Raw genomic sequence first — 26,181 nt, forward strand, 5'->3', positions numbered from 1 at the left:
TACTGATAACTAAAAGTCACGCACTGCACAACTCGGCATTGTGACCGATGTTGGAGTGGAACAAAGAGAGAATGGGAAAGACAGAAGCACGTGAACACCTACCCAGCAGCTTGCTAAATGAACCAACGTCCCCGCTCTGACCACTTGTGAACCCGCTCAAGTCACAGATGCCCATATCAGACAAATTTTGAACGCCTCGTAGGTCGACCTTCTATTCCATGGGCTTTGGTTATTGTATCTTGCCAGTCTCGTCCACACTGTTGACTGTCTTGCATACTGTATCTTAGCATTGTGTTCGCGATAACTTTTTTTAAGTAGTGATTCGTTAAGCCCTTAAAATGCCGCCTAAGCCCTGTGCCCCTGTGAAAGCTTCCTCTAGTGAGCCCAAGAGGAAGAGGAAGATGATGACTACCAGTGAAAAAGTGAAACTTTTCGATATGATAAAAGAGGGCAGAAGAGGGTGAGTGTTATGTATCGTATGAGAAAGAGAGGGAAGGGGAGAGAGAGAGAGAGAGAGAGAGAGAGAGAGAGAGAGAGAGAGAGAGAGAGAGAGAGTAAATGTATAATTACTGTATAAGGTTTTATAATTAAATAGATTTAAGTAAAATACTGTATATGTAAAGTATAAATACTGTTTACATATTTTAAACATTCTGCTACCCACATACACATACACAAAAATTCCTAGGGGGGCAAATCCTGTTTCGTGGTTTTTCACCTTTTGCGGGGTGTTCTGGTATCCATTAACCCGTACAGCGTCAGAGACGTACGAGATACGTCGGCTACTCTGAGCGAACAGGGCATCAGAGACGTATGAGATACATCGGCGAGCTTTCTCGTGTTTTCGGAGGTATTGCGTCCTCAAAACCTACCATTATACTGCCATCATGCACTGTAGACATTGCTCATGCTGCCTCCTCGTCCCTGCTAACATGAATGCTTCCTGTATTTATTTATTACATATCTGAACTTTAGCAGTTTCTGCTGCCTTCAGCTAGGTGTAGCGGGAAACTGACGCCTCAACTCCGCTAATATGAACAAAGCGTAATTTCCATTACTTACTCTTACCATTTCAGTTGTTTTTGGTAACTGTTATATTGTGGTAGTGAAAACTTTGTATGACATAAATAAGAATTTTCCAATTGCTTTGTTATAAGGAAAAACAAGTACATATTACTTGGAAAATATTTGCACCGCAAAAGGCAACACTCCCTCGCAATATCTCGTGTCTATTTTTAGCCACAAACACTCCTAAACAGCAAAACATGACATGTTGTTTTTCTTTCAACTCAGGAACGATATTATGCATGTGTCCAACTCGGGGATTGACTGGTGAGAAACAAGGAAGTGAATAAACTAGTCACATAAGGCTTTGCTAAGTCGCTAACCTTAGCACAAAATATCTCGCACCAATTAATACCACTTACAGTCAGTTCTGGGAGGAATGACTGTCATTTTCATTTGTTTCACATCATTTAAGAGTGGTTAAGCAAAAAAAAAAAAAAAAAAAAAAAAAAAAAAAATCCATGATGTGGCCAGCACTGGCGAAATCACAAAGTCTCAGATCTGCTGACGCTGTAAGGGTTAACCGCGATAAACAAGGGATCACTGTATTTCAAAATTGGTGATTACATAAAGAAAATCAATCAAAATAGTGCTGTTACCTGAACTACTCTTTGACCAAACAGAGCCTTCACTAGCTTTGGTTTGAGCTGTGTAGAGGTGTCCCCTAGGCCAAGGCGCCCATATTCTCCAAGACCCCAGCAGTACAGCTCCCCACTAGAAGTAATGGCTGCTGAGTGTGAGCTTCCACAAGCAATGTCTCTGATACGCTTGGACTTGAGAGATTCTATGAGTTTGGGTTTGTCGTAACTCATACGGTTCCCGTGACCGAGTTTTCCATCTTCACCTTCTCCCCATGAAAAAACCTGTAAACAAGATGTAGCATTATTACAATAATCATTACTGTTACATTCTTACTTACCACACTTAGAACAAAAGGATTCCTGATATAATCAGCGTTCATTAACTAAAATAATTATTTTCAAAGTGCATTATATATAGATGCATTCATAAACCTAATACTGTATTATTATTCATTTCATGTAACACAAAATTATGTGACTGTCATCTACTCATTTAAAACTGCAAACTGTTGATGAGATTTTCTTCTATTCTATCATACTCTGCTGCACTTAATGGTGCACCTACAAGGTTTTGCTTAATAATCTGATTTTCCACTCTCACTTGCAAATTAAAATTGCCTTTTACCCTTAACTTCTGTTTCACACAAGGCTAACCTGTCTTACTTTCCCTTACACAGATTTTGCCAGTTTTTATTAACTCGAAAACTCCGACAGGCCTTAAATACGGCTGCATAGCACACTTCCGACAGTCCTTAAATGGGGCAGCTACTTTGAGCGCTAATAAAAACCGCGCTAGCATTGGTAGCGCTGCTATATTTGGTCATGACGTAGTCCTATGGTAGTACTGTCGGCTCCCAGGAAGCACACCGCTCTAGCCAGCTAGTCTCCGCAAATTTCTGTGAGGTGCGTGAGCGTCGTGTCGCGGTGATAATTATTTACGTATTTACGTATTTACTTATTTACGGAACTATTATTTACAACTATGGCTCCTGGTGCTAAGAGGAAGCTAAAGTTTAGTGATAAAAGTGATAGACAAGGCGGGACAAGACGCAAAGTGCACAGGTTGGAGGTAGATCCCGACCACGCTATTGTGACAACATCGTCACCCACGCCTGATAAAAACATACGTAACTATAATCAGCCAATATGAGTGAAAACACGAAAAACATGTGAAAACACATAAAAACATGAGCAGTGCCTTACATTATGTAAGAATACACATAAAAGCACCTCCCTGAGTTGTCGCTACCACAATCTTCTCCAACTATCGGTTATTATTCTGAGACAACCATAGTGAGTAGAGCAATAAAAACTTGTAGGATGATGCATTGTCATGTCTACTAACAGCAGATTTTTTTCCGAGTAATTTATGAGAGTTGATTTTTTTATGATAATTGCGGTAATGGAAGGGTGCGAATTTTGTGGCCATCGTTCTTAGCGGGTTAACCAAATAGAAGAAAATGTAACATCATATCAGAATCTGGCTGTACTTTAAAGGACAGTACTGATGGTCTCCCTTACCTTGCCATCAACTGTTAGGGCCATGGCATGTCGTCCCCCTGAATGGACAGCAACCTTCTTAACAACATACTGGCTGAGGGCTGTGACTTGTCTGGGAACAGGGATGTTGCTGCAGTGACCAAGTCCCAACCTGCCACCAGTGCCTTCTCCACATGCATAAACCTGATATAATGAAAATGATAAATATTTAGAGTAGTAAAAAAATTTATGAAACTTTACATCAGGAATGAGCTATATACATGAGATACAAATATGTAAACAAAACAAAATAGATAATAAAGAAATAAGAAAGTACTAAGATCATCCACCTATACTGAATTTTTCTTTAGTAACAAAGATTAATTCAATCAGAATAAAATGTTCCCTCCTATAAGGTAGTCAATCTTTACTGACTACACAATGCATTTTTTTATATTTAGTTTTTTGAAGACCACAGATTTAATGAGAGAAATGTGAATATACACTACCCAACAATCAAAACCTATCTTTTTTACTTATAATCTTTAAAACATATGACAAATGATATACTAGATGTTAATGGAGTATTCTCTCATCAATGACATCAGCTTATAAAAAATTGAATGATGATTTTACGGGTGGTCTGAGGTTGTCTTGTCCAAGCCTGAAGTAAGTTACACATAACATATCCCCACTCCTAACTTAATCCCAAACAGTTGTAATACTTTGTTCTCATCCACAGTAACAATTTTGCTTGAACTTGATTTTTAAGGAGAAATTTTGAGGAAAATTAACAAATGAAGAGGCAAGGAAAAGGGCAGATGAGTTGGACATACAAGACTGAGAGAAATGAGGGAAAAGGACATCCTGAAAATATATAAACAATTAAGAGAAGTAATGAAAGATTCGTGAAATATCTAAGAGAGAAATGTGGATACAAAATACTTTTCCTGTGTTGTCAAATGTGAAGATGAAAGCAAAAACTATTTTTGATTACAACAGCCATGAGGAAAATACATATGGATTCTCTTCTTTTGCAAATAAGAAAATTAAAGAATTATATTCTTTCCAAATTAATGGACTAGCAAGTATCTGAACCACTTCAAACTTCATAACCTCTCTAGTTGAGGAAAATTGAATAAATAGTTAAATACCCTTTCTTACCTTGCCCTCCTGAGACACCACAAAGAGGGATTTAGAGCCGCCAGCTACATGAACAGGACGAAGACTGCTGAGTGTTTCAGAAAGCACTGGCATCTTCACCTTGGAACCTTTAAGGCCTCCTAACTGGTCTTTATCATTGAGACCCCACACCAACACTTTGGGTTCTCCTTCAAAACTCATGATGGAGGTCAGACTCTTTCTGGACATATCTGTTATTTCATCCTGTAAAGTAATAATATACACCATTAGTTATAAGTTTCATTCAGAATATACACAGATGCCAACCTAAGCATGAGTTGTGGTTTTCAAAAACATCTGTGTAACTAAATTTAAAATTTATGTATCATTATCATATGTAGACTCTTTTTTTCTATTTAAAGCACTGCAGCAAGTCTAGTACCTTGTAATGCTTACAAAAAAAGTAGCATCAAAGCTGTTTTTGTTTAAGATGACATACTAAAATAGGAAATCAGTTCATAAGTACCAAGCCCAAAAGGAAACTCATATAATTTTTGTTTTACATACTGTAATGTATAAAAAAAAATACACATTTAATGAAACATACTTAAGACAATATCAATTTCTAAGAATATGATCTATATACATATATATAAAATATACACACTACCACCATTAAAACACAGGAAGACAAGTTAAAAAAGTTTAATGGACAATGGACAACAAAGGAATCTGAAGCTTGTAGCATGCTTTCACTCCAGCCATTAACTATCCATTCACTATTCATATCTACAGGACATACATTTCCTCCCAGTCTATCAGACCATGTGGTTTCTTTTTTATGAGAACTGTATGAATTCTTCTTTTCCATCAACACTTTTATTTGTCTTCATTCTTATGTCAAAGATCTGATTTACAGATCTGCTATCTGCTTAAGATACAATAATTCCCTTATAGGCATAGTTCCTGGAAGCTTCCTGCAATCTGTCTCACCATAAACTCAACCCTGTGTTCAGGAAATTACTAATTCCTTTATAGCAAGCAGACTTGTTTCTTCATAATCTCTTACAAACTGTGGTTATAACAGCAGGTTAATCATAATCAGCTAATCATAGTGAATGGTCTATATTCTAATGATTCCAAGAGTAGTAAGTAACTTTAGAGATTAATTTTCTGTTATACAGCCCATTTGGTGGACATATAAATAAAAACTACAGCAAAATATCATGCTTGACAGTATAAGCATGCACTGCTTACCTCCACATCCTCATTGTCTGAAGCTAAAAAGGAAACAGATGAGGCTGGATCACCAAAGTCATCCACAATCTTTCCCATTACTGCCAAGCCATGCACTCGGCAGTCTATGCCTCCACTCTTGCACTGTTTGATGCTGATTTCAATGTACTTGAGGCACTGAAGTAAAATAGCATTATACCTAACAACTAAACAAGTAAATTCATATATATACATAAAACAGCTTTTATACTTATATAATGAGCTTTGTAAACAAGAGGCTTGTTGGTGAATTACTTTTGACCTATACACTAAGCTGATCTCTGCAATGGAGACAAACAAGGCAAGGCATCCAGATGCACAAACACACTTACATTAACTTTCATGTATGATACAACTAAGTAAATACACATGTATATATTCCCAATGAACAAATGATTTAACATCCATCAGAGCCCTTAAACATCACTGTCAGTTGCATGTAATACTAAATTGCTCCAAATATGGGCCAGTAAAACAGCAAAACTGTTATAATCCTTCTGCATCACACTACAACTATCCTCTCTTTTATTTCAGACTTGATCAGCTGATCACACCAGATTTAAGTGAACCTCCTCCATATGGAGGTTACAGAGGTGTGTTTCATTTTTGTATATTCATACACATCCACTCTTTCTTTTCCCAAAAATATCTCTTTAAACATTCCACTCATTTAACACATGTTATCCTTTCCATTTGGTGTCTTTCCATTAGTATTATACATTTCATAATTTCTTCTTTCATTCTCTCATACAATCTTTTCTCTCCCTTCATTACAAGCAATCTACATCCTAATTTCTGCCCCTCCCAACATTTCTCTTGCTTAGTCTATTTAAATTAACATTTGCATCCGTTTCCTTATCCATAACAACATTTTATCCTTATCACTGCACCTCCTCAAGCAATGAAGTTGATTTGTTAAATACTATAAGCAATAAAAATATACATAAATATACATGTAACTAGCTCAGGGAAAATCATGATATTTGAAAAGGACTAGGATGCACTCACCTCCTTGATGCTGCGCAGTAAGGTGACCCAAGTGTCTGATGGAGTGATTCTGACCATGTTGAGCTCCTTCATTTTGGCAAGGGAGTCACCTCCACTCACAACTAGATGGGTGGGCATATAGGAACTGTCAGCAGGGTCAACCAATAACCGTAGCCACTCCACTGCTATGTTGGGTTGCATCTCTAGTCGGATCCAATGCTGCAAATAAGATAACCATAAATTTTTACTTGAACCACCTAAGAGTAGAAAGAGACACATGACTAATTTCATATCTGTCTTGATGTGTATTTTCACTCATCATACTATCTTATATAAAATGTGGCCAAGGGCATGGAAAATATAATTTCAAATTTTCTACAGTAAGTCCCCCGCACTTGGCAAATCTAAGCTTGGTGAAATTCACTTTTGGCAGTAGGATGGCCATGGACCACCGAGTGCACGCTTGGCGATTTGAATTTAAACTTGGCGGTCCCCTGGCAGCTGCCCGGCGAACCACGCGGCTCCCTGGTGACGTCAGATCTCTCTCTAAACCTATCAGAACGCAGTTGAGAGTCCCCTTCAGCCATTTTGTTTGTGCTACCCTCTGTTCTGCTAGTGTGGGAATGAATTCTGGCAATTTACCACCAACATGGCCTCCACCAGTACAACAGGTGGTACCAGTGGGGGTAAGGACAATGGTGGTGACGGTAAGGACAAAAGTGGGCGAAGGAAACGGGTGGAAAAACGAGTTACAGCCTTTATATTATGTCTTATTAGCTTTATTTATTGTTTATTGGTCTGTTTTGTACGTGTTCTAATATGTGAAGGCAAAAGATTTTATTTCAGCTGGAAAGATGGCATTTTAGGGATCAAAAGAGGGACTTTGGCAATGACCAAATACTGATTGAGACATTTTTTTAAGCAATTTATATGGTATAAAGAACTTGTGCTTGGCAAAATTTGCATTTGGTGGTACTTTCACCAGACTAATTAATTTGCTAAATGCAGGGGCTTACTGTATAGTTTTTTGTAAATGCAATATATGAGGAAAATCTGGTGGAATTTCAAATACATTCAGATTGCTGCTAATGCAGAAATGAGATTCTGTTAGCAGCCTGCATTAAAAATTATTAACATTAGTATTAAGTAGAGCAATAACTGAAAATTAATATGGTTTCAGTCTACCTGAGACCTGATGCACAAAAAAAAAAAAAAAAATAATAAATAAATAAATAAAATAAATAAATAAATAAATAATAAATAAAATAAAATAAATAAATAAATAAATAAATAAATAAAAAATAAATAAATAAAAAAAATACAAAACCCCCTCAAAACTTAATAATTTGGAGATGTTTTACTTTTCAAGATCTTGGTTATATTGTTGTGGTCTCTAAAAACACTATTACTACTGAGGAAACTGTTCATGGATCATTAAGTCATCATTTGAAATGACCAATGCCAATATTTTCCAGCAAGATGGAGCACCATTATCAAGAAATGACTAGATAGGTGTAAAGATGACAATATAAAACAAGGGCCAGATAATTCACCAGAAATTTCTCCAATATAGAATTTATAGAAAATAATAAGGCTAAGACATTTCAACTCTCTAGGTGGAACTCCGAGTGCTCAAGCAGTCACATGAGGCTCTTATGTTTGGCTAAACAAATTAATTTGTTTGACTTTATAAATCATGTTCTTGAACTGAATAATAGTAGAAGCACCTACATATTGTATTCAGGCATGTATAATAATTTCTGAACATTCTTAATATTTTTTTTTATTTTCATCACTGATACTTCATCCTCTTGTCTCTTGTCTTTTTATTTTTTTAAACTCAAGAGCATTCTTCTGTATCATCTTCGCATGTCCTTGTGACTACTCATGTCCTCCATGTATTCTTCTTTCTTTATTTCTACTGCTTCTTTACCAACCAACTGGTGCCTTTTCTTTTTGTTATTTAAACACACTTAATACATTTTCATTTACGAAGTTCCAGTTACACTTCTTTATCACTGCTCTTTTGTTAAGCTTCTGATCTAAAAGTCTAATTTCCTCCTCTCTTTCTGAACATATATATTCAATTTACAATTTCAGCAATATCCCTCACTAATATCTTCATAAAAGCATGATTTCCATCATCTTAGCACCAGTGACATCCCAAAAACATTATTCATCAAACCAAGAAAATGAACACTAAGGTGAATCATTATCTTTGGTTCCACATTAAACATTTACTATATCCTAAAATGTAAAAGAAGTAGCATTTTATTGGCTAACACTGTATTGCAGTAGATATGATAAAGACAAGAGTAAATCCATGTAAGAGAAATAGAAAGTGAAGAAAGAAATCAGAATAGTGAAAGTGTGATACATAGTGAATAACCTATTCTTTATGCATGGATTTATTTCAGATTTAAAATGTCAATCATGTGAAATGAAATTAGGTAAGCAAGTGTAATACCTTCAATTATAAATCATCCTTTATTTCTCAATATTTTCAGGGCATAATGATTTTCTTTTTAATGGTGTAAAGCTTGACCATGAGATAGAGTATAATTACAATAATAATTCTCCCTACCTTTCCCTCTTGTCCACAGCTCTGCCAGTAGCTCCCTGTTCCATCAATGAGTCTGTGGGCCCAATTTTCTCTGGAGGACACACTAAGATTTCGTACACAACGGTGCCAGTCCTCCACTGTGCCATCTGATCCTCCTAACATACCTTCCTTTTTGCGGAACCGTCCACGCCCTGGAGGGCCTGCATAGACAGCAGCACTTCCTGCAGCAGAAAAGGAAAAAATTCCTTTCTTCAGCTTAATGGACCTTATAATTACCATTACTAGGAAAGGGACACATTTATCTCCATAATATCCACAGACTTAGAAATTCATCGCATTGCTTCGAAAATCATAGGAAAATTCATTAACAGAAAAAGCAAAGCAAAAATTTGTCATAATATCAACATTTATAGTTCAAAACTTCAAATCTAAAAGAACAAAGAAAAGATATTGCAATTTCTGAATCATTAATATATCAGAAATTAGACTGATATAATAAGCTAATGAAATTAACTAAACATTAAGGATGAACTATCAGTAAAAGTCACTAACCTGGTTCAGCTATTCTGTTGAACAAGTGTCGATGGCTTCTTTTGGTCTGATAACATTCCTCACAATAGTCAAAATTATCACATACTTTACATTTCATTCTTGCTCCTGCAATGATAACATATGAGAGCATTAATAATCATCCTCATCATTATTACTCTATTCACTTCTGCAACTTCACTCTTGAAAACATGCTCTACTTTTCACATAAAAATTTTACACTCCTTTCAGCACCCTACTACCTAACCTAAACAATCTTAAAGCAATCCAAAATTTCCAGTTCAGATGTATAAGTAGAGGAGAGACAGAGGATGTTCAGTGTAGAGGAGGGTGACAGTTGAGTGTCATTGGAAAAGACGGGATAGTTGTCTAGTAGTCAAGTTGATAGATGAAAGAATTGAATTTTTGAGGCATTGAACAATACTAAGTTTGCTCTGCCCAATCAGAAATTTCAGAGATCAGAAATCAAGCATTCTGTGGCTTTCCTATGTGATCTGTTTACTTCCTGAAGAGTTGATTACCTAAGATAAGATGTGGAAAATTGCAGGGTAGTATCATCAGCATAGGAGTGGACAGGATAAGAAGTTTGGTTTAAGAGACCAATAATGAAGAATGGAAGAGAATGGGTGACAGGATAGAACCCAGAGGAACACTACTGTTAATATATTTAAGAGAACAGTGACTGTCTTCTATAGCAGTAATAGAATGGTTAGAGAGGAAATTTCAAAGCAGTAATAGAATGGTTAAAGAGGAAATTTCAGATCAAGTTGCAGGGAGAAAGATGTTTTGGTAATTAAAGCTTTGTGCCAGACTCTATCCAATCATATATCTGCTGCTGGTGTTATTCTTAAAAATAACCAAAGTTTTATTGATTTCTGTAAAAGTATGTACTGCTCCTTAACATTTTTTTTGTTTGTGCATGTGTATTTACCTATTTGTAATTCTTACAAAACTGAGTTAAATCTTATTCTCTTTACATTCATGTGGACTTTGTGAATACTATTTCTTCCTGTAATCCTGAGAAAATGTGTGTCTTACTATGTAACTTCTAGCTCATTTGTATGATTCTCAAAACAGGGCTTTGCATGTGTAGAAATGCATACATAATGCATCATACATTATCTGTTAATTCATAATACAGATAGGAGCTTACCAGTGATAGGTGACACTCCACAACCATCACATGTTACACTAAGATGACAGGATGGGACAACCTCCATCTCACTCACTAGTCCCTGCCAGTTAGGCTGCTGAGGGAAATCCACAATGAGGTCTTGACCATTGGTGCTCACACCTGGTGAGGGAGAGTGTGGTTATCATAAATAAGGTTTAGGTTTAACTTGTATTATTGCAGTCACTAGATGACAATATGAGCAACACAGAGAATTTACTGATTACCAGCATTTATCAACTCTAACAAACTGTAACATATTGATAAAAAATAACTAACTTCTTTTTAATAACAAACTTTAAGAACATCACTATAAATGGCACTGTTAACTACCTTTGTCATCATTGTCACTGTTTTTCATATTTTTGAAAGGGCAGATACCATGCTATTTGATGAGACCTTGTTATTCTTCTTACATATGCTATCCTTTACTTACTTGTAACCACACCAATGTTGCGATGGTTTACAGATCCCCACTTATACTTCGGAGTTACTACTGAGCTCTTCACTCTCACTTTGTCTCCAACACGGATGGGCCCGTTAGAGGAAAGGGGAGGTGGAGACTGATCCAACAGCTCAATGTGAATATAGCGTACCCAGTAGGTGCCTCCTTTGCGATGCCAATCAACCTGGGGATAAATTTATCAGTGGAGTGTACATGAACAAAACAGTAAGAAGAGTATCTGGGAGTTTTATTTTCTTGTTATGAACAACAAAACTGTGATATTAATAGAGATTTCAAGATAGATAAGGAGACACACATTTGCTTTGTATATTGTAGTATATAGATTACATGCATGTGTGCATTTACCTAGTTGTATTGTACAGGGCTCGAGTTGGCTCAAAATGTCCTGTCTCCATATCTCCATTTATCTATATGCTGTAACAATTCCATTATCCAATGCATTCCATTTTTCCACTGTTCTATGTGGAAAACTGTATTTTACAATATCCTTCATACACTGCCTTTTCCTGATCTTCTTTTCATGTCCTCCTATCCTTCCATCTTCTTCTGTCAACAGCACCAGATCTTCTATATCTATTTTTTCAATATAATTTACTATCTTATATATTGTTATTAGGTCCCTACGTTCTCTTCTATCTTGTAAGGTTGGCAGTCCCATTTCCTTCAGTTCTTCTTTATATGTGAAGTCCTTTAATTCCGGCACCATCTTAGTAGCAATCTTCTGTATACTTTCCAATTTTCTTATATCCTTTTTAGAGCTGAGACCATACCACTGCTGCACATTCCAGCCTTGGGCATATCATGCTTGTGATGATTTTTTTCATCATATCTTTATCCATGTAATGAAATGCCACTCTTATATTAGTCAACATCTTATATGACAGTCCAAATATCTTGCTTATGTGTTTATCAGGGGTCAGATTTTCTTCTATGATCACTCTAAGATCTTTTTCCTCTTTAGTCTTCATTATTTGCTCCTCCCCATCAAATAGTTCCATGCTGGTCTTCTCTTACTCTTTCCTAGTTCCATTATGTGGCATTTCTTGGCATTAAACTCCAATTTCCACTTCTTGCTCAATTCATATATCTTGTTTAAATCTTCCTGCAACAGCAGACAGTTCTCTCTGGTTTTGATAACTCTTAGCAACTTTGCATCATCAGCAAATAAATTTATATAACTTTGTCCCAATGTGAATGTCGTTTACATAAACTTGAAACATAATGGGAGCTAACACTGACCCTTGTGGCACTCTGCTAGTTACTTTACCCCAAGATGAGTAGGTATCTCTGATCATAGTTCTCATTTCCCTATCCTTCAAATAATCTCTTGTTTATTTGAGCATGGTTCCACGTAGTCCTCCTATGTTCTCTAGTTTCCAAAGTAGTCTTCTGTGAGGGACTTAATCAAAGGCATTTTTAATGTCCAGATTTACTGTGTCTACCCATCCATCTGTTTTCAAGTCCTGCAATAACTATCGGGTAGAAGCTTAATAAGTTTGATACACATAACTGCCCTGTCCTGAACCCAAATTGTCTGTTCGATATGACTTCCTCCTCTTCTAGAAATTTAACCCACTTTTCTTTGATAATTATTTCACATAACTTCTCTACAACACTTGTAAGTGACACTGGTGTGTAGTTTAGTGGTTCAATTGCCTTTCATCCTTTAAATATCGGTACAGGCAACCTACGCTTAACAAAATTTCGCTACAACGAACATTTCCTTTTACTACTATCTGCTTGTTTAACGAACACCAAACTCGCTTTAACGAAATCTTATCCAGGTAATTTTTTCAGAGTTTGAAAGCCCCGCCGTATCACGCAAGCTGACAGGCTTTTGAATACACCAGCACCTCTCGTAGACAAAACGTGCACCACTCACTCCCCTTAGTTCAAAACAATAACAGCGTCATCAGCAGCTCGTCCTCATTAGCTCAACATGCCACCAAACGCCCTGCAATGTCACCTAGCGTTACTACGAAGACCAGGAAGTCTCTTACTCTTGAAGTGAAGCTGGATATTATTCACAGACACGAGAGAGGTGAGAAAACTAATAGCCTTGCTCGCCACCATGGCTTGACTCCATCTACTGTCTCTACTATTTTCAAGTCAGCAGACTCTATTAAGAAGGCTGGTGAGACTGTATCTTCCTTGCAAGATAAAAGAACCACCTGAACTCGTGACTCTGCAATGGATAAAATGGAAAGCCTTGTGGAAATGTGGTACATAAGTTTTGTATGCAGTACAATGATGCGCCCTTTCTTTACATTCCATAGGTTGCTGGTTAGTGTCTTTCACGTTTCACTCTCCCTCCCTTCATAAATTTAAGATCAATATTATAAAGTTACTTACATACATTAGTGTACATTATAATGATTTAGTCTGAAATTAAACTGTTTAAATGTTTAACTTCATATTTTTTACTTTCATTAAATCTTTTACTGTACTATGATGCACTCTCGCTTTGTTTACTCTCAATGGAAATTCAAGTCAGAGGTCAAACTTGTTATTATTTGTTCGTTTAACGAAAATTTGCTTAACGAATGGTTTTTTAGGAACATAATCCGTTCGTCAAGCGGATATTGCCTGTATTACGTTGCTCTCTTCCATTCTAGTAGAACGTTCCCTTCATTTATTGAACTTGTAATTATTTCCAAAATTGGATCCAGTAATTGCTCTTTACATTCTTTTAACACCCAGCCTGATACACTATCTGGCCCCATTTCTTTCCTGACTTCCAACTTATCCAGTAATCTTCCAATATCCTCTTTGTACACTGCAATCTCCTGTAATTCTTGGCAATCCAATGCCCTACTAGGTTCAGTGAAATCATCTTCTGCAGTGAATACCATTTTGAAGCTCTCATTCACACATTTCCTTCTCTGTTTGGTATGTCTTCCCTTCTTTAATTATTTTTCAATTGTTTCCTTATTCTTTGTTTTGCTGTTTATAAACTTGTAGAAAAGTTTGGGTTCATCTTTGCTTTTATCCACTACATCTTTCTCAAAATTTCTTTCTTCCTCTCTCCTTACTCTAATATATTCATTTCCAGTATCTTTTTACTGCCATCTGTTATAGTCATTTCCCACACTTTATCTTTTGCCTTTTTTGCTTGTATGCATCTAGCATTGTACCAAGCATGTATTTTTTTCTGAACTTTATAAACAGGAACAAACTTTTTTACTCCTTCATTGTATTTCTGTAGGAATATATCATATTTCTTTTGTACAGTCTTTCTGCACATAATATTACTCCACTCAATATTAGCAAAATAAATCCTTAATTTTTCAAAATCTGCTCTTGCATAATTTAATCTCTCTCCTTTAGAGTCCTCTCTGTATCTTATCTCATCTTCCTCCTGCATTTGCATCTCTAATGTCACATGATCACTTTTCCCCATTGGACTAAGGTATTGTATGATTGGAGGGGGCTCTAGTTTCTTTGTGAAAACTAGGTCAAGCAACGATGGTTCTTCTTCCCCTGTACCTTGTTGATTCCTCCACCCACTGGTCCATTGTATTAACAATAGTCAACTGTAACACATTCTTGCTCCACTGCCCAGCATTATCCATTACTTCTATCTCTCTCCAGTTTATTTTTTACAGTTAAAGTCTCCAACTAAGAGTATTCTATCTTTTCTTATCATGTTATCTAGGCACTTTATCACCTCTCTACATATCTTGATGTTCTTCTGATCTTTGGTGGAACATATGTAACTATCATTTTTCTTTTTATCAAATCTTCTTTTCTGATTGTTAATGCCATTACTTCCACTTTGTCCTCACCATATTGCACATCCTCCACATATATATTATCACGACCTATTATTAGCACTCCTCCTCCCCCTTTATCCTTTCTGTCCCTCCTCTAGGTATTATATCCCTCCTATTTAAAGTTGACATGCATCTCTTTTCTTAGTTTTGTTTCAACGATGCACATTACAACCGGTTTTTTCTCTTTCAAATAATCTCGAACTTCCAATATGCTTGATATCAAACCATCTATGTTAGTATAAGTCACTCTTAATTTATTGCCTCCTCCACGACCTCCTCTTTTTTCCATAGGTACCACTTCTTTAGTCTTATATCCAGAACCTTCCAGTAAAAATTCTTCTTCTCTATTCTTTTCTCATTTTTTCTTTAGCTTCTCTTCTTAGCACTTTCTCCTTTTCCCTTTCCTCTAAGTTCATATCTCTTTTTATTCATATATCCTTGTGTTCAACATCATCGGCCAGCTCTCCCAGTGAGATCTAATAGCACTAGTTCAGGAGGTGCTGTGAACCTTCCATTAAAGCTAGTTGTGATCTTGTTGAATGTTTCCCTTTTGTGTCTCACAACTTAAGGGGGTTGTCATAGCCTACCCTCTAAAGACAGCTCTCCTTCTTCACACAAAACTGCATGCACTCACCACACATACACCCTTCACTCCAAATAAAAATTTAAAAGAAAAATGGCACCCAAAATAAACAACGCCTCGGAGTCCTCCTCTGGGGAGGGGACCAAAAATGTCCCCAGGTCGGACACCTCTCCTGTTGAAGACCACAAATGCCTTGACACCTTCCTCAACTTTTTCTACATTAACTTCTGCAACATTCGCGGTCTTAGATCTAATTTTCAAACTGTGGAACACCACCTCTCCTCTACTAAACCTCATCTTCTTTTCCTCACCGAAACACAGCTGTCTGAGGCAAATGACAGTAGCCCCTTCTCTGTTCCCTCCTACTTTCTCTATTCTCATTTTCATTCCAAAGCTGGATGTTGCGTCTATGTACGCAACGACTTAACTTGCTCTCGTGCCCACGCTCTTGAGGCTTCCGAATTTTCCACCATCTGGCTACGACTTAACAGTCACTCTCAAACTAAATTCATCTGTGCTGTTTATCTCTCCCCTAACTCTTCTGACTATAGTAATTTCTTCGACTACTTAACTACTAAAGTGGAGCACATTCTGTCCCTCTACCCTTTCGCTGAGATTTCCATTCTTGGAAATTTCAATGTTCACCACCAGTTTTGGCTTTCCTCTCCCTTCACTGACCACCCTGGTGAACTAACCTTCAACTTTGCTATCCTCCATGACCTAGAGCAACTGGTGCAACACCCTACTCGTATTCCTGACCGTCTTGGAGACACGCCCAACATTCTTGATCTCTTCCTCACCTCTAATCATTCTGCTTATGCTGTCACCCTTTCATCTCCGTTGGGCTCCTCTGATCACAATCTCATTTCTGTATCTTGTCCTATTTTTCCAATCCCTCCGCAGGATCCCCCAAAGCGAAGGTGCCTCTGGCGTTTTGCCTCTGCCAGTTGGGGGGACCTGAGGAGATATTATGCTGATTTTCCATGGAATAATTATTGCTTACGTGCCAGAGACTCATCTCTTTGTGCTGAACGCATAACAGAGGTGTTAGTATCTGGCATGGAGGCGTACATTCCTCATTCTTTTTCTCAACCTAAACCTTCTAAACCTTGGTTTAACTCAGCCTGTTCTCGTGCTATACATGATAGAGAGGTTGCCGACAAAAGGTACTTCAGCCTTCCATCTCCTGAATCTCACGCACTTTATATCTCTGCCCGGAACCATGCCAAGTCTGTTCTTCAACTTGCCAAACACTCTTTCATAAATAGGAAATGTCAAGATCTTTCAAACTCAAACTCTCCTCGTGATTTCTGGCATCTAGCCAAAAACTTCTCAAATAACTTCACTTCTTCATCTTTCCCTCCTCTATTTCATCCTGATGGCACCACTGCCATCTCTTCTGTCTCTAAAGCTGAACTCTTTTCTCAAACCTTTGCTCACAACTACACCTTGGATGATTCTGGGCTTGTCCCTCCCTCTCCTCCTCCCTCTGACTATTTCATGTCTATAATCAAAATTCTTCGTAATGATGTTTTCTATGCCCTTGCTAGCCTAAACCCTCGGTAGGCTTATGGACCTGATGGGGTCCCTCTTATTGTTCTCAAAAACTGTGCTTCTATGCTTGCACCTTGCATGGCCAAACTCTTCCAACTTTGTCTATCGATTTCTACTTTTCCTTCCTGCTGGAAATTCGCCTACATTCAGCCTGTTCCTAAAAAGGGTGACCGTTCTAACCTCTCAAACTACCGTCTTATAGCTTTAATCTCTTGCTTGTCTAAAGTTTTTGAATCTATCCTGAATAGGAAGATTCTCAAACATCTGTCACTTCACAATCTTCTGTCTGATCGCCAGTATGGCTTCCGTCAAGGTTGCTCTACTGGTGATCTTCTGGCTTTCCTTACTGAGTCTTGGTCATCCTATTTTAGATATTTCGATGAAACTTTTGCTGTTGCGTTAGACATATCAAAAGCTTTTGAGAGAGTCTGGCACAAAGCTTTGATTTCAAAACTGCCCTCCTACAGCTTCTATCCTTCTCTCTGCAACTTTATCTCAAGTTTCCTTTCCGACCACTCTATTGCTGCTGTGGTAGACGGCTACTGTTCTTCTCCTAAACCCTTGTGGCACTCCGCTAGTTACTTTACTCCAAGATGAGTATGTATCTCTGATCACAGTTCTCATTTCCCTATCTTTCAAATAATCTCTTGTCCATTCGAGTAAGGTTCCACGCAGTCCTCCGATGATCTCTTGTTACCAAAGAAGTCTTCCGTGAGGGACTTTATCAAATGCCTTTTTAATGTCCAGGTATACTGTGTCTACCCATCAATTTCTGTTTTCAAGTCCAGCAATAACTCAGGAGTAGAAGCTTATTAAATTTGATACACATGACCGCCCTGTCCTGAACCCAAATTGTCTGTTCGATATGACTTGCTCCTCTTCTAGAAATTTAACCCACTTTTCTTTGATAATTATTTCACATAACTTCCCTACAACACTTGTAAGTGACACTGGTCTGTAGTTTAGTGATTCAGATGCCTTTCCTGTGTGTGTGTGTGTGTGTATTTACCTATTTGTATTTACCTATTTGTGTATTACAGGGCCCGAGCTAAGCTCTCTGTGTCCTGTCTCCTTGTCCATTCCTGTCATATCTCTCTTTCATCTGATTGACACACACCGCATCAACGACATCACTGCTCAGTTAATTCCACTTATCAATACTACGATGCGGGAAACTGTATTTTCTCACGTCATTTAGACAGATGTCTTTTATTAATTTTTTTCCATATCCCCGGAGATGATTACTTGTGGTCACCTTTATCAACTCTCTGTCCAATATGTCAATCTTGTTCACCAATTTATACATAGTTATCATGTCTCCTTTTGTTCTTCTCTCTTCTAATGTGGTCAGCCCCAGTTTCCTCAGTCTTTCCTCATAGTCTAACTCCCTGAGTCCTGGTAACATCCTTGTTGCCAGTCTCTGTACCCTTTCCACCTTCTTCATATTTTTCTTCATATGCGGTGACCAGACACAAGCTGCATATTCTAACTGGGGTCTTATTAAGGTATATAATATCTTCTTCATCATTTCTTTATCTAGGTAGTGGAATGCAAGGCCAATATTTTGAAGCATGTTATATGTTTTCAAAAATATCTTGTTAATGTGTTTCTTCGGTGACAAAGTGTTTTGCACGGTTACTCCTAGGTCTTTCTCCTCATTGGTCTCTTCAATTTTCTCATCACCCAGCCTGTAATCCCTGTTTGGTCTGTATCTACTTCTTCCCATTTTCATAACATGGCTCTTGTTTATATTAAATTCCATCTGCCACTCTTTACTCCACTTACATATTTTATCAAGATCTTCCTGTAACTTAATACAATCTTCCACATTCTTTATTCTCCTCATAATTTTAGTATCGTCTGCAAACATGTTCATGTAACTGTCAATTCCTACTGGCATATCATTAACATAAATTAAAAACATGATGGGACTAAGCACTGACCCTTGTGGAACTCCACTGGTTACCTTCTTCCACTCGGACTTCCTTCGTCTCACCACTGTTCTCATTTCTCTTCCAACTAAGTAATTTTCCATCCATTTTGCTAGTTTATCATTTACTCCTCCAATCTTCTTTAGTTTCCACATTAGTCTATTGTGTAGTATTTTATCAAAGGCCTTTCTCAAGACCAGATAGATAGCATCCACCCATCCCTCTCTATGTTGTAGTATGTCAGTCACTCTTGAATAAAAACATAATAAATTGGATACACACGATCTTCCTTTTCTGAAACCAAACTGCCTTTCACTCACAATGTTTTCACTTTCTAGATACTCACTCCACTTAGCTTTAATTACTTCTTCACATACCTTGCACAATATACTAGTCAACGATACTGGTCTATAATTTAACGGTTCCATTCTACTACCATTCTTATATATAGGCACAATGTCAGCTCTTTTCCACTCTTTCGGGACTATTCCTGTTCGTATGGAGGTTTCCACAATATCAAATACGGGTTCAACAATTGATCCTTACATTCTTTTAGCAACCTCCCAGATATGCCATCAGGCCCCATTGATTTATTAATATCCAAATTGCTTATAATTTTCCTTACATCTTCCTTAGTAACCATGATGTCCTGCATTTGCTTTATTTCCGTAGGCCTTTCCTCCATAAAATGCTCCTCCTTTGTAAACACTTTGCAAAAGTTGTCGTTCAAAATTTCAGCTATATCTCTAGCATCCTCATATACTTCTTCCCATTTTTACCTTTCTATTGCCTCCCTTATATTTAGTTTTCCATTTATGAATTTGTAAAACATTTTAGGATCACTATCACAGTTTTCCACCATCCTCTGTTCATATTCTTTTTGTGCTGTTCTCCTTACTTCAACATATCTATTCCTTGCTGTTTTGTAAGCTTCTCTTGATAATACATCACTGTTTTTCTTAAGTTTCTTCCATGCCTTTTCTTTGTTCTTTTTTGCTTCTTCACAATTTCTATTAAACCACTGTTTATTATTTAAAGTCCTCTTTCTGTGATATGGCACAAACTTTTTCACAGCATCCATAAATCTATTGTATTTCAATTGCATATCCCTTTCCTGGTATACAACGGACCAGTCAATTTCATTAAAGAACTCCCTTATATGGTTATAATTTCCCCTAATATAATTTTATTTTTCCTCCCTGCGTTCCACAATCTTATTTGTGCTTAATTCCGTATCCAGCTCAAAGCTTAGGACATCATGGTCGCTTTTCCCCAAGGGACATTCATGTTCAATTTCCTCTTTTAGAGAGATGCCCCTGGTAAATACCAAATCCAACCTTGCTGCAACATCTTGTCCCCTGCACCTTGTTGGTGATCTCACCCACTGTGTCATCAAGTTATTTGTTGCTACATTTAACAATTCCTCTGCCCACTCACTACCGTTCACCACTCTGTAGTCTTCCCACACTATTTCTTTACAATTAAATTCCCCGACTATCAACACTCTATCCTTTCTGATGAGTTCTTGCTTCATTCTGTCTAGAGTATTTCTCATCACCATTTGGTACTGTTCATATTCCCAAGCACTGGTTCTGGGTGGTATGTATACTGCTATAATATTAATGTCCCTCTTACCATTTGTTATAAGCATACTTATCACTTCCTCATTTCTCTTAATATAGTTCACCTCCTTCATTATCAGATCTTCCTTAGTAAGAACCATTATACCACCACCTCCTTTATTTTTTCTATCATTTCTCCATACTTTGTAGTGTTTTACATCAAACCAATCTAGCTTTATTTCGGGCCTTAGCTTTGTTTCCACCACATACATTATGTCCGGTTCATTATTTCTTAGGTAATCCATACATTCTAGCCTCTTTAGACAGAAATCCATCTATATTCATGTAAGTCACTTGAATTCCATTCCTAGTCTCTTTCTTCCATGTAATGTCTATTCCGTCTGTTTTATCCACCACTTCTTTAGCCTCCCATTTCTCATCCTCCAAAAAAACTTGGTCTTTTCCTCCTCTGTTCTTTCATCATTCCTCTCTCTCACTTCAGTTACAAGCTCTTTAATTTTCATTCATTCATCCTGTGACATATTTCTTCTTATGTAAATTGTTTTGGTTTCCTCAGAGTCCTTAAGTTTCCAAGCCCTCCTCAGCAAGGCCTCAGCTGCCACCTGAGACTTTAATTTCAATTTTAATGATCTATTCTTGCCTTCCTCAAAAGCTCCTAGTCTCACACTTTCTTCTACCTCAGCATGTAGGCCCTTTTCCTCTACTGAGATTATATTCAGTAAAGACTTAATCCTGTCATTTTCCTTATCCCTCCTATCCTGCCAGTTCCTGTTAGTTTCCTCCCTCAATCCTGTTATGATCACGCATTTTTTCTTTTCAGCAATATCTCTCACCACATACTCATTTTCCTTTAGTGCCTTTACCATTTCACTCTGCGTAATCACTTTATTTTCCTCTTCCTGCTTTTTCACTATCTAAAGGACCTTTGTACCTCCTGATGTTCATGGTTCACTTCTTTCATCCTGGCATCAATTAGGTTAAGGCATTCCTCCTTCCTCAAGTCCCCTTCGGATATTTTCTTCTCCATTTCTAGGAGTTTAGCCTTCATCTTGTCACATTGTTTCCTTAGTTGTTGGTTTTCTTTCTCCATTTTCACTTATTCCCTCAATAGCTCTTTGTTCTCTATCGTTAACAAATAGATCTCTTTTTTGAAGGAATCATTCTCCGCTATGACTCTATCCAGTTCTTCTTCTATGGATAAAATGTTTAGGAACTTACTTTTTAATGCCTGAATTCTTGCATCCCCATCTAATTTCTCCAGTCCTCTTGGAGTGGTCACGAACCCTTCAAAGTTCCGGGCTTGTTGAGGCGTGGAGGCCATGATTGTTATCGTCAGCTGATTACGGCCAAAATAATCACCGCCCACACTTTCCGCTCTGTGTGTGTGTGTGTGTGTGTGTGTGTGTGTGTGTGTGTGTGTGTGTTTTTTAACTAGTATTTACCTAGTTGTAGTTTTACAGGTACTGGGCTTTACGTTCGTGTGGCCCTGTCTTCGTATCAACCCTTATCAAATTTTTTCTTCAAATCTATGCACACTCATTGCTGACACCACTTTTTCACTTGAACTGTTCCAAGTCTCAACACATCTTTGCAGGAAACTATATTTTTTAACATCTTTCAGACATCTTCCCTTCCTCAGTTTTTTACTATGTGATCTTGTGCTTCGAATGTCATTCTTCTTTCAGGATCAGTTTCTCATTATCCACTTGATCCATTCCGTTGATCAATTTATAAACTTGTATCAGATCCCCTCTCTCCATTCTTTGTTCCAGGGTTGGTAGATCCATAGCCTTTAGTCTCTCCTCATAAGTCATCCCTTCAAATTCTGGAACCATTCTTGTAGCCACTTTTTGTAGTCTCTCCAACTTCCATATGTGTTTCTTTTTATGGGGGGTCCACATGACTCCTGGATATTCCAATCTGGGTCTTATTATAGTACTTATCAGTTTCTTCATCATTTCTTTGTCCATGTTGTGAAATGTTAATTCAATATTCCTTAGCAAATTATATGTCTCTCTGAAGATTTTATCTATATGGCTTACCGGTTGATTGTTTTCTTCCATCATCATCCCTAAATCCTTTTCCTTTTATACTTTCTCCAGTTCTACTCCATCTCCCATCTTGTAGATTCCCACTGGTCATCTTTCATTCTTTCCCATTTCCATGACATGGCTTTTGTCCACATTGAATTCTATCTCCCACTTTTTACTCCATCTTATTTAGGTCTTCCTGCAGAATTTCACAATCCTCTTTTTGCTTTATAACTCTGCACAGTTTCGCATCGTCCACAAACAGATTTATGTAGCTGTTCACTCCTTCTGCCATGTCATTTATATATATGAAGAAAAGTATTGGCGCCAGTACTGACCCCTGCAGCAATCCGCTTTTTACTGCTCTCCACTCGGACTTCATATCTTTGACTACCATCCTTATTTCTCTCCCCCCTCAAGTAATTTTCCATCCATTTCAATGTGCTTCCTCTTAAGCCACCCTTCTCCTCTAACTTGTACTCTGTCAACTATTCTAGAGTAGGAACTCAGTAAATTTGTTACACACAACTGCCCTTTTCTAAAACCAAATTGGCTATTTGATAATAATTTGTTGTCTTCAAGGAACTTGATCCATTGTTTCTTTATTACTCTTTCACACATCTTACATATTACACTAGTTAGTGATACCGGTCTGTAATTCAAAGGTTCTTCCTTCTTTCCACTCTTATATATGGGAACCACCTCAGCTCTTTTCCATTCTACTGGTACTGTTCCATTTTCTATTGAGCATTTTATGATGTTGTATATAGGACTTGCTAGTTCTTCCCTACATTCTTTTAGTATTCTGTCTGAGACTTCATCCGGTTCCATTACCTTTTCTTCATCCAGTTCCTTCATTAACTCTTTTATTTCAAGCTTAGTTACTTTAATCTCTTTCATATAGATGGTCTCTCTATCATCATGTGGCCTTTCAAATTTGGACTCCTTAGTAAAGACCTCTTGAAATTTACAATTTAACAGTTCTGTCATACTTTTGGGTCTTCCACCATCCCATTCTCTCCTTTTAACCTTTCAATTGTTTCTTTTTGTCTTATTTTTCCATTGATGAATCTGTAGAACAATTTTGGTTGCTCTTTGCATTTTTTGACAATGTCCCTTTCATAGTTCCTCTCCTCTTTCTTCCTCACTTTAACATATTCATTTCTTGCTGTCTTGAAGTTTTCCTTATTTACTGCATTTCTATTTCTCCTCCATCTTTTTCCTGCTCCATCTCTTTTCTCCTTTCCCCTGGCACACCTTGCATTAAACAAATCTTTTTTTCCTTCTTCTTTAGGTCTATATTTCAGGACATATTCCCTGACTCCTGTTCAGTATATTTCCAAAAATAAGTTATATTTCTTCTGCACCTTCAGTGTTTTCCATCTCCTCCCAGTTAACGTACAGGCAACCCCCGTTTAACGAAGGTTCACACAACGAAATTTCGCTATAACGAAGGTTTCATTTTACTACCATCTGCTCGTTTAATGAACACAAAACTCGCTTTAACGAAGTTTTATCCAGGTAATTTTTTTTTCAAAATTTGAAAGCCCTACCGTATCATGCAAGCTGACAGGCTTTTGAATACATCAGGAGCTGCTGGTACTAAGGCCTGCCTCAGGAGAAATCCTGAGACACCTGTAGAATAAAGATCAAGATCAAGCCTCTCGTGGACAACACAGGCTCTGCCGATACAAAGGCCTGACTCAGAAGAAATTCTGTCACCTGTAGCATCAAGATCAGGATCAAGATCACACACACCACTCACTGCCCAGTCAAAACATAACAGCGTCACCAGCAGCTCATCTTCCTTAGTTCAACTTACCACCAAAACGCCCTGCAATGTGGCCTAACGTTCCTAAGAAGACCAGGAAGTGTCTTACTCTCGAAGTGAAGCTGGGTATTATTCACAGACAAGAGAAAGGCCAGAAAACTAATAACATTGCTTCCCACCATGGCTTGACTCCATCTACTGTCTACTATTTTCAAGTCAAGAGACTCTATTAAGAAGGCTGGTGAGACCTCATCTTCCTTGCAAGCTAAAAGAACCACCAGAACTCGTGACTCTACAATAGATAAAATGGAAAGCCTTGTGGAAATGTGGTACATAAGTTTTGTATGCGGTACCAAGATGCGCACTTTGTTTACATTTTACAGGTTGCCGGTTAGTGTATTTCCGTTCACTCTCCCTCCTTCATAAAGTTCAGATCATCAACATTATAAAGTTATGTACATACATACATTAGTGTACATTATAATGACTTAAATTAAACTACCTACATGTTTAACTTCATAATTTTTACTTTCATTAAACCTTTTACTGTACTAGGATGCACTCTCGCTTTGTTTACTCTCAATGGAAGTTCAAATCAGGGTTAAACTTGTTATAATCGGTTCGCTTAACGAAGTTTCGCTTAACGAAGTGTTTTTTAGGAACGTAACCCCTTCGTTAAACGGGGGTTGCCTGTATTTGAAATAGTTCTTGAGATTCTCAATATCTGCCTTTCTGTAATTTAGTCGGTTTTCTTTGTATGATTCGTCTCAATCTTCTTTTCCCTCTTCTATATCCATTTCTAATATTACATGGTCACTCTTTCCCAATGGGCACTTATATCTTATATCATTGTTCATTTGTATACCCCTAGTAAAAACCAGGTCCAACCTCGCCGGCTCATCGTTTCCTCTGAATTTTGTGCTTTCCTTTACTCTCTGGTCCATCATATTGTCTACCATTAGGTTCAGGAATCTCTCTTCCCAGGTTTCTTCCCCCATAACACTTTCATAATTTTCCCAGTCCACTTTTTTACAGTTGAAATCTCCTACTAATACCACTTTTCTCGTTTCTCTAATGACTCTCGTTAGACTCCTTATTGTGTCTTCTATCATGTCTTTATATTCATGATTGGTCCATGAATTTGTTTTCGATGGCATATGCGTTCCAATGATTGTTATCTCTTTTTTATTAATATGCATCTTAATATACAGTACTTCCGCTTTTCCTTCCCCATATTCCACTTGGTTTTACCACCAACTCTTTCCTTAACATTATCATAACTCCTCCTCCTCCTTTACCCTCTCTGTCTTTCCTCCATACATTATATCTATTATCTCTGTCTATTTTGATTGCCTCATTTAGTTTTGTTTCAGCCAGGCATACAATATCTGGTTCTTTCTTTATGTAATCTTTTAATTCTAATGTACTTGATAAAACCTTGTCAGTGTTCGTATACATCATTTTTAGTTTCTTGCCCTTATTACTTTTAGTTAGACTTGCTCCACTGTTTCCTCTTCCTTCTCTCTTATATACCATTTCCTTATCCTGCCTCCTAGAATTCGCCAAAAAAATGCTTTTTTCTCATCCTCTAACCTCTCATTATTTTTTTCCCTTACTGCTGCCGCCAGTTCGTTGTATCTCTTCCTTTCTTCTTCATTTCTATTTTTTCTTATACATATATACTTGCAGCCTTCCATT

At 37.4% G+C, this 26,181-nt stretch overlaps 1 protein-coding gene across 4 annotated transcripts in view; it reads right to left on the reverse strand.

The window, feature by feature from the left end:
• LOC123516504 (E3 ubiquitin-protein ligase HERC2-like) overlaps positions 1–26,181 on the reverse strand; it is a 456,561-nt gene that overhangs the window by 129,464 nt on the left and 300,916 nt on the right. For all 4 annotated transcript variants that reach the window (XM_045275907.1, XM_045275905.1, XM_045275904.1 and 1 more), the window contains 9 exons: positions 11,229–11,421; positions 10,775–10,915; positions 9,625–9,729; positions 9,094–9,293; positions 6,531–6,728; positions 5,505–5,660; positions 4,290–4,511; positions 3,168–3,329; positions 1,665–1,928 (listed from right to left, as the gene is read on the reverse strand). In XM_045275907.1, the coding sequence (XP_045131842.1) occupies positions 1,665–1,928; positions 3,168–3,329; positions 4,290–4,511; positions 5,505–5,660; positions 6,531–6,728; positions 9,094–9,293; positions 9,625–9,729; positions 10,775–10,915; positions 11,229–11,421 (1,641 nt within the window). The remainder of the gene's footprint in view (positions 1–1,664; positions 1,929–3,167; positions 3,330–4,289; positions 4,512–5,504; positions 5,661–6,530; positions 6,729–9,093; positions 9,294–9,624; positions 9,730–10,774; positions 10,916–11,228; positions 11,422–26,181) is intronic.

The sequence above is a fragment of the Portunus trituberculatus genome, chromosome 41 (genome assembly GCF_017591435.1).
Source record: "Portunus trituberculatus isolate SZX2019 chromosome 41, ASM1759143v1, whole genome shotgun sequence".
In the NCBI taxonomy this organism is placed as follows: domain Eukaryota; kingdom Metazoa; phylum Arthropoda; class Malacostraca; order Decapoda; family Portunidae; genus Portunus; species Portunus trituberculatus.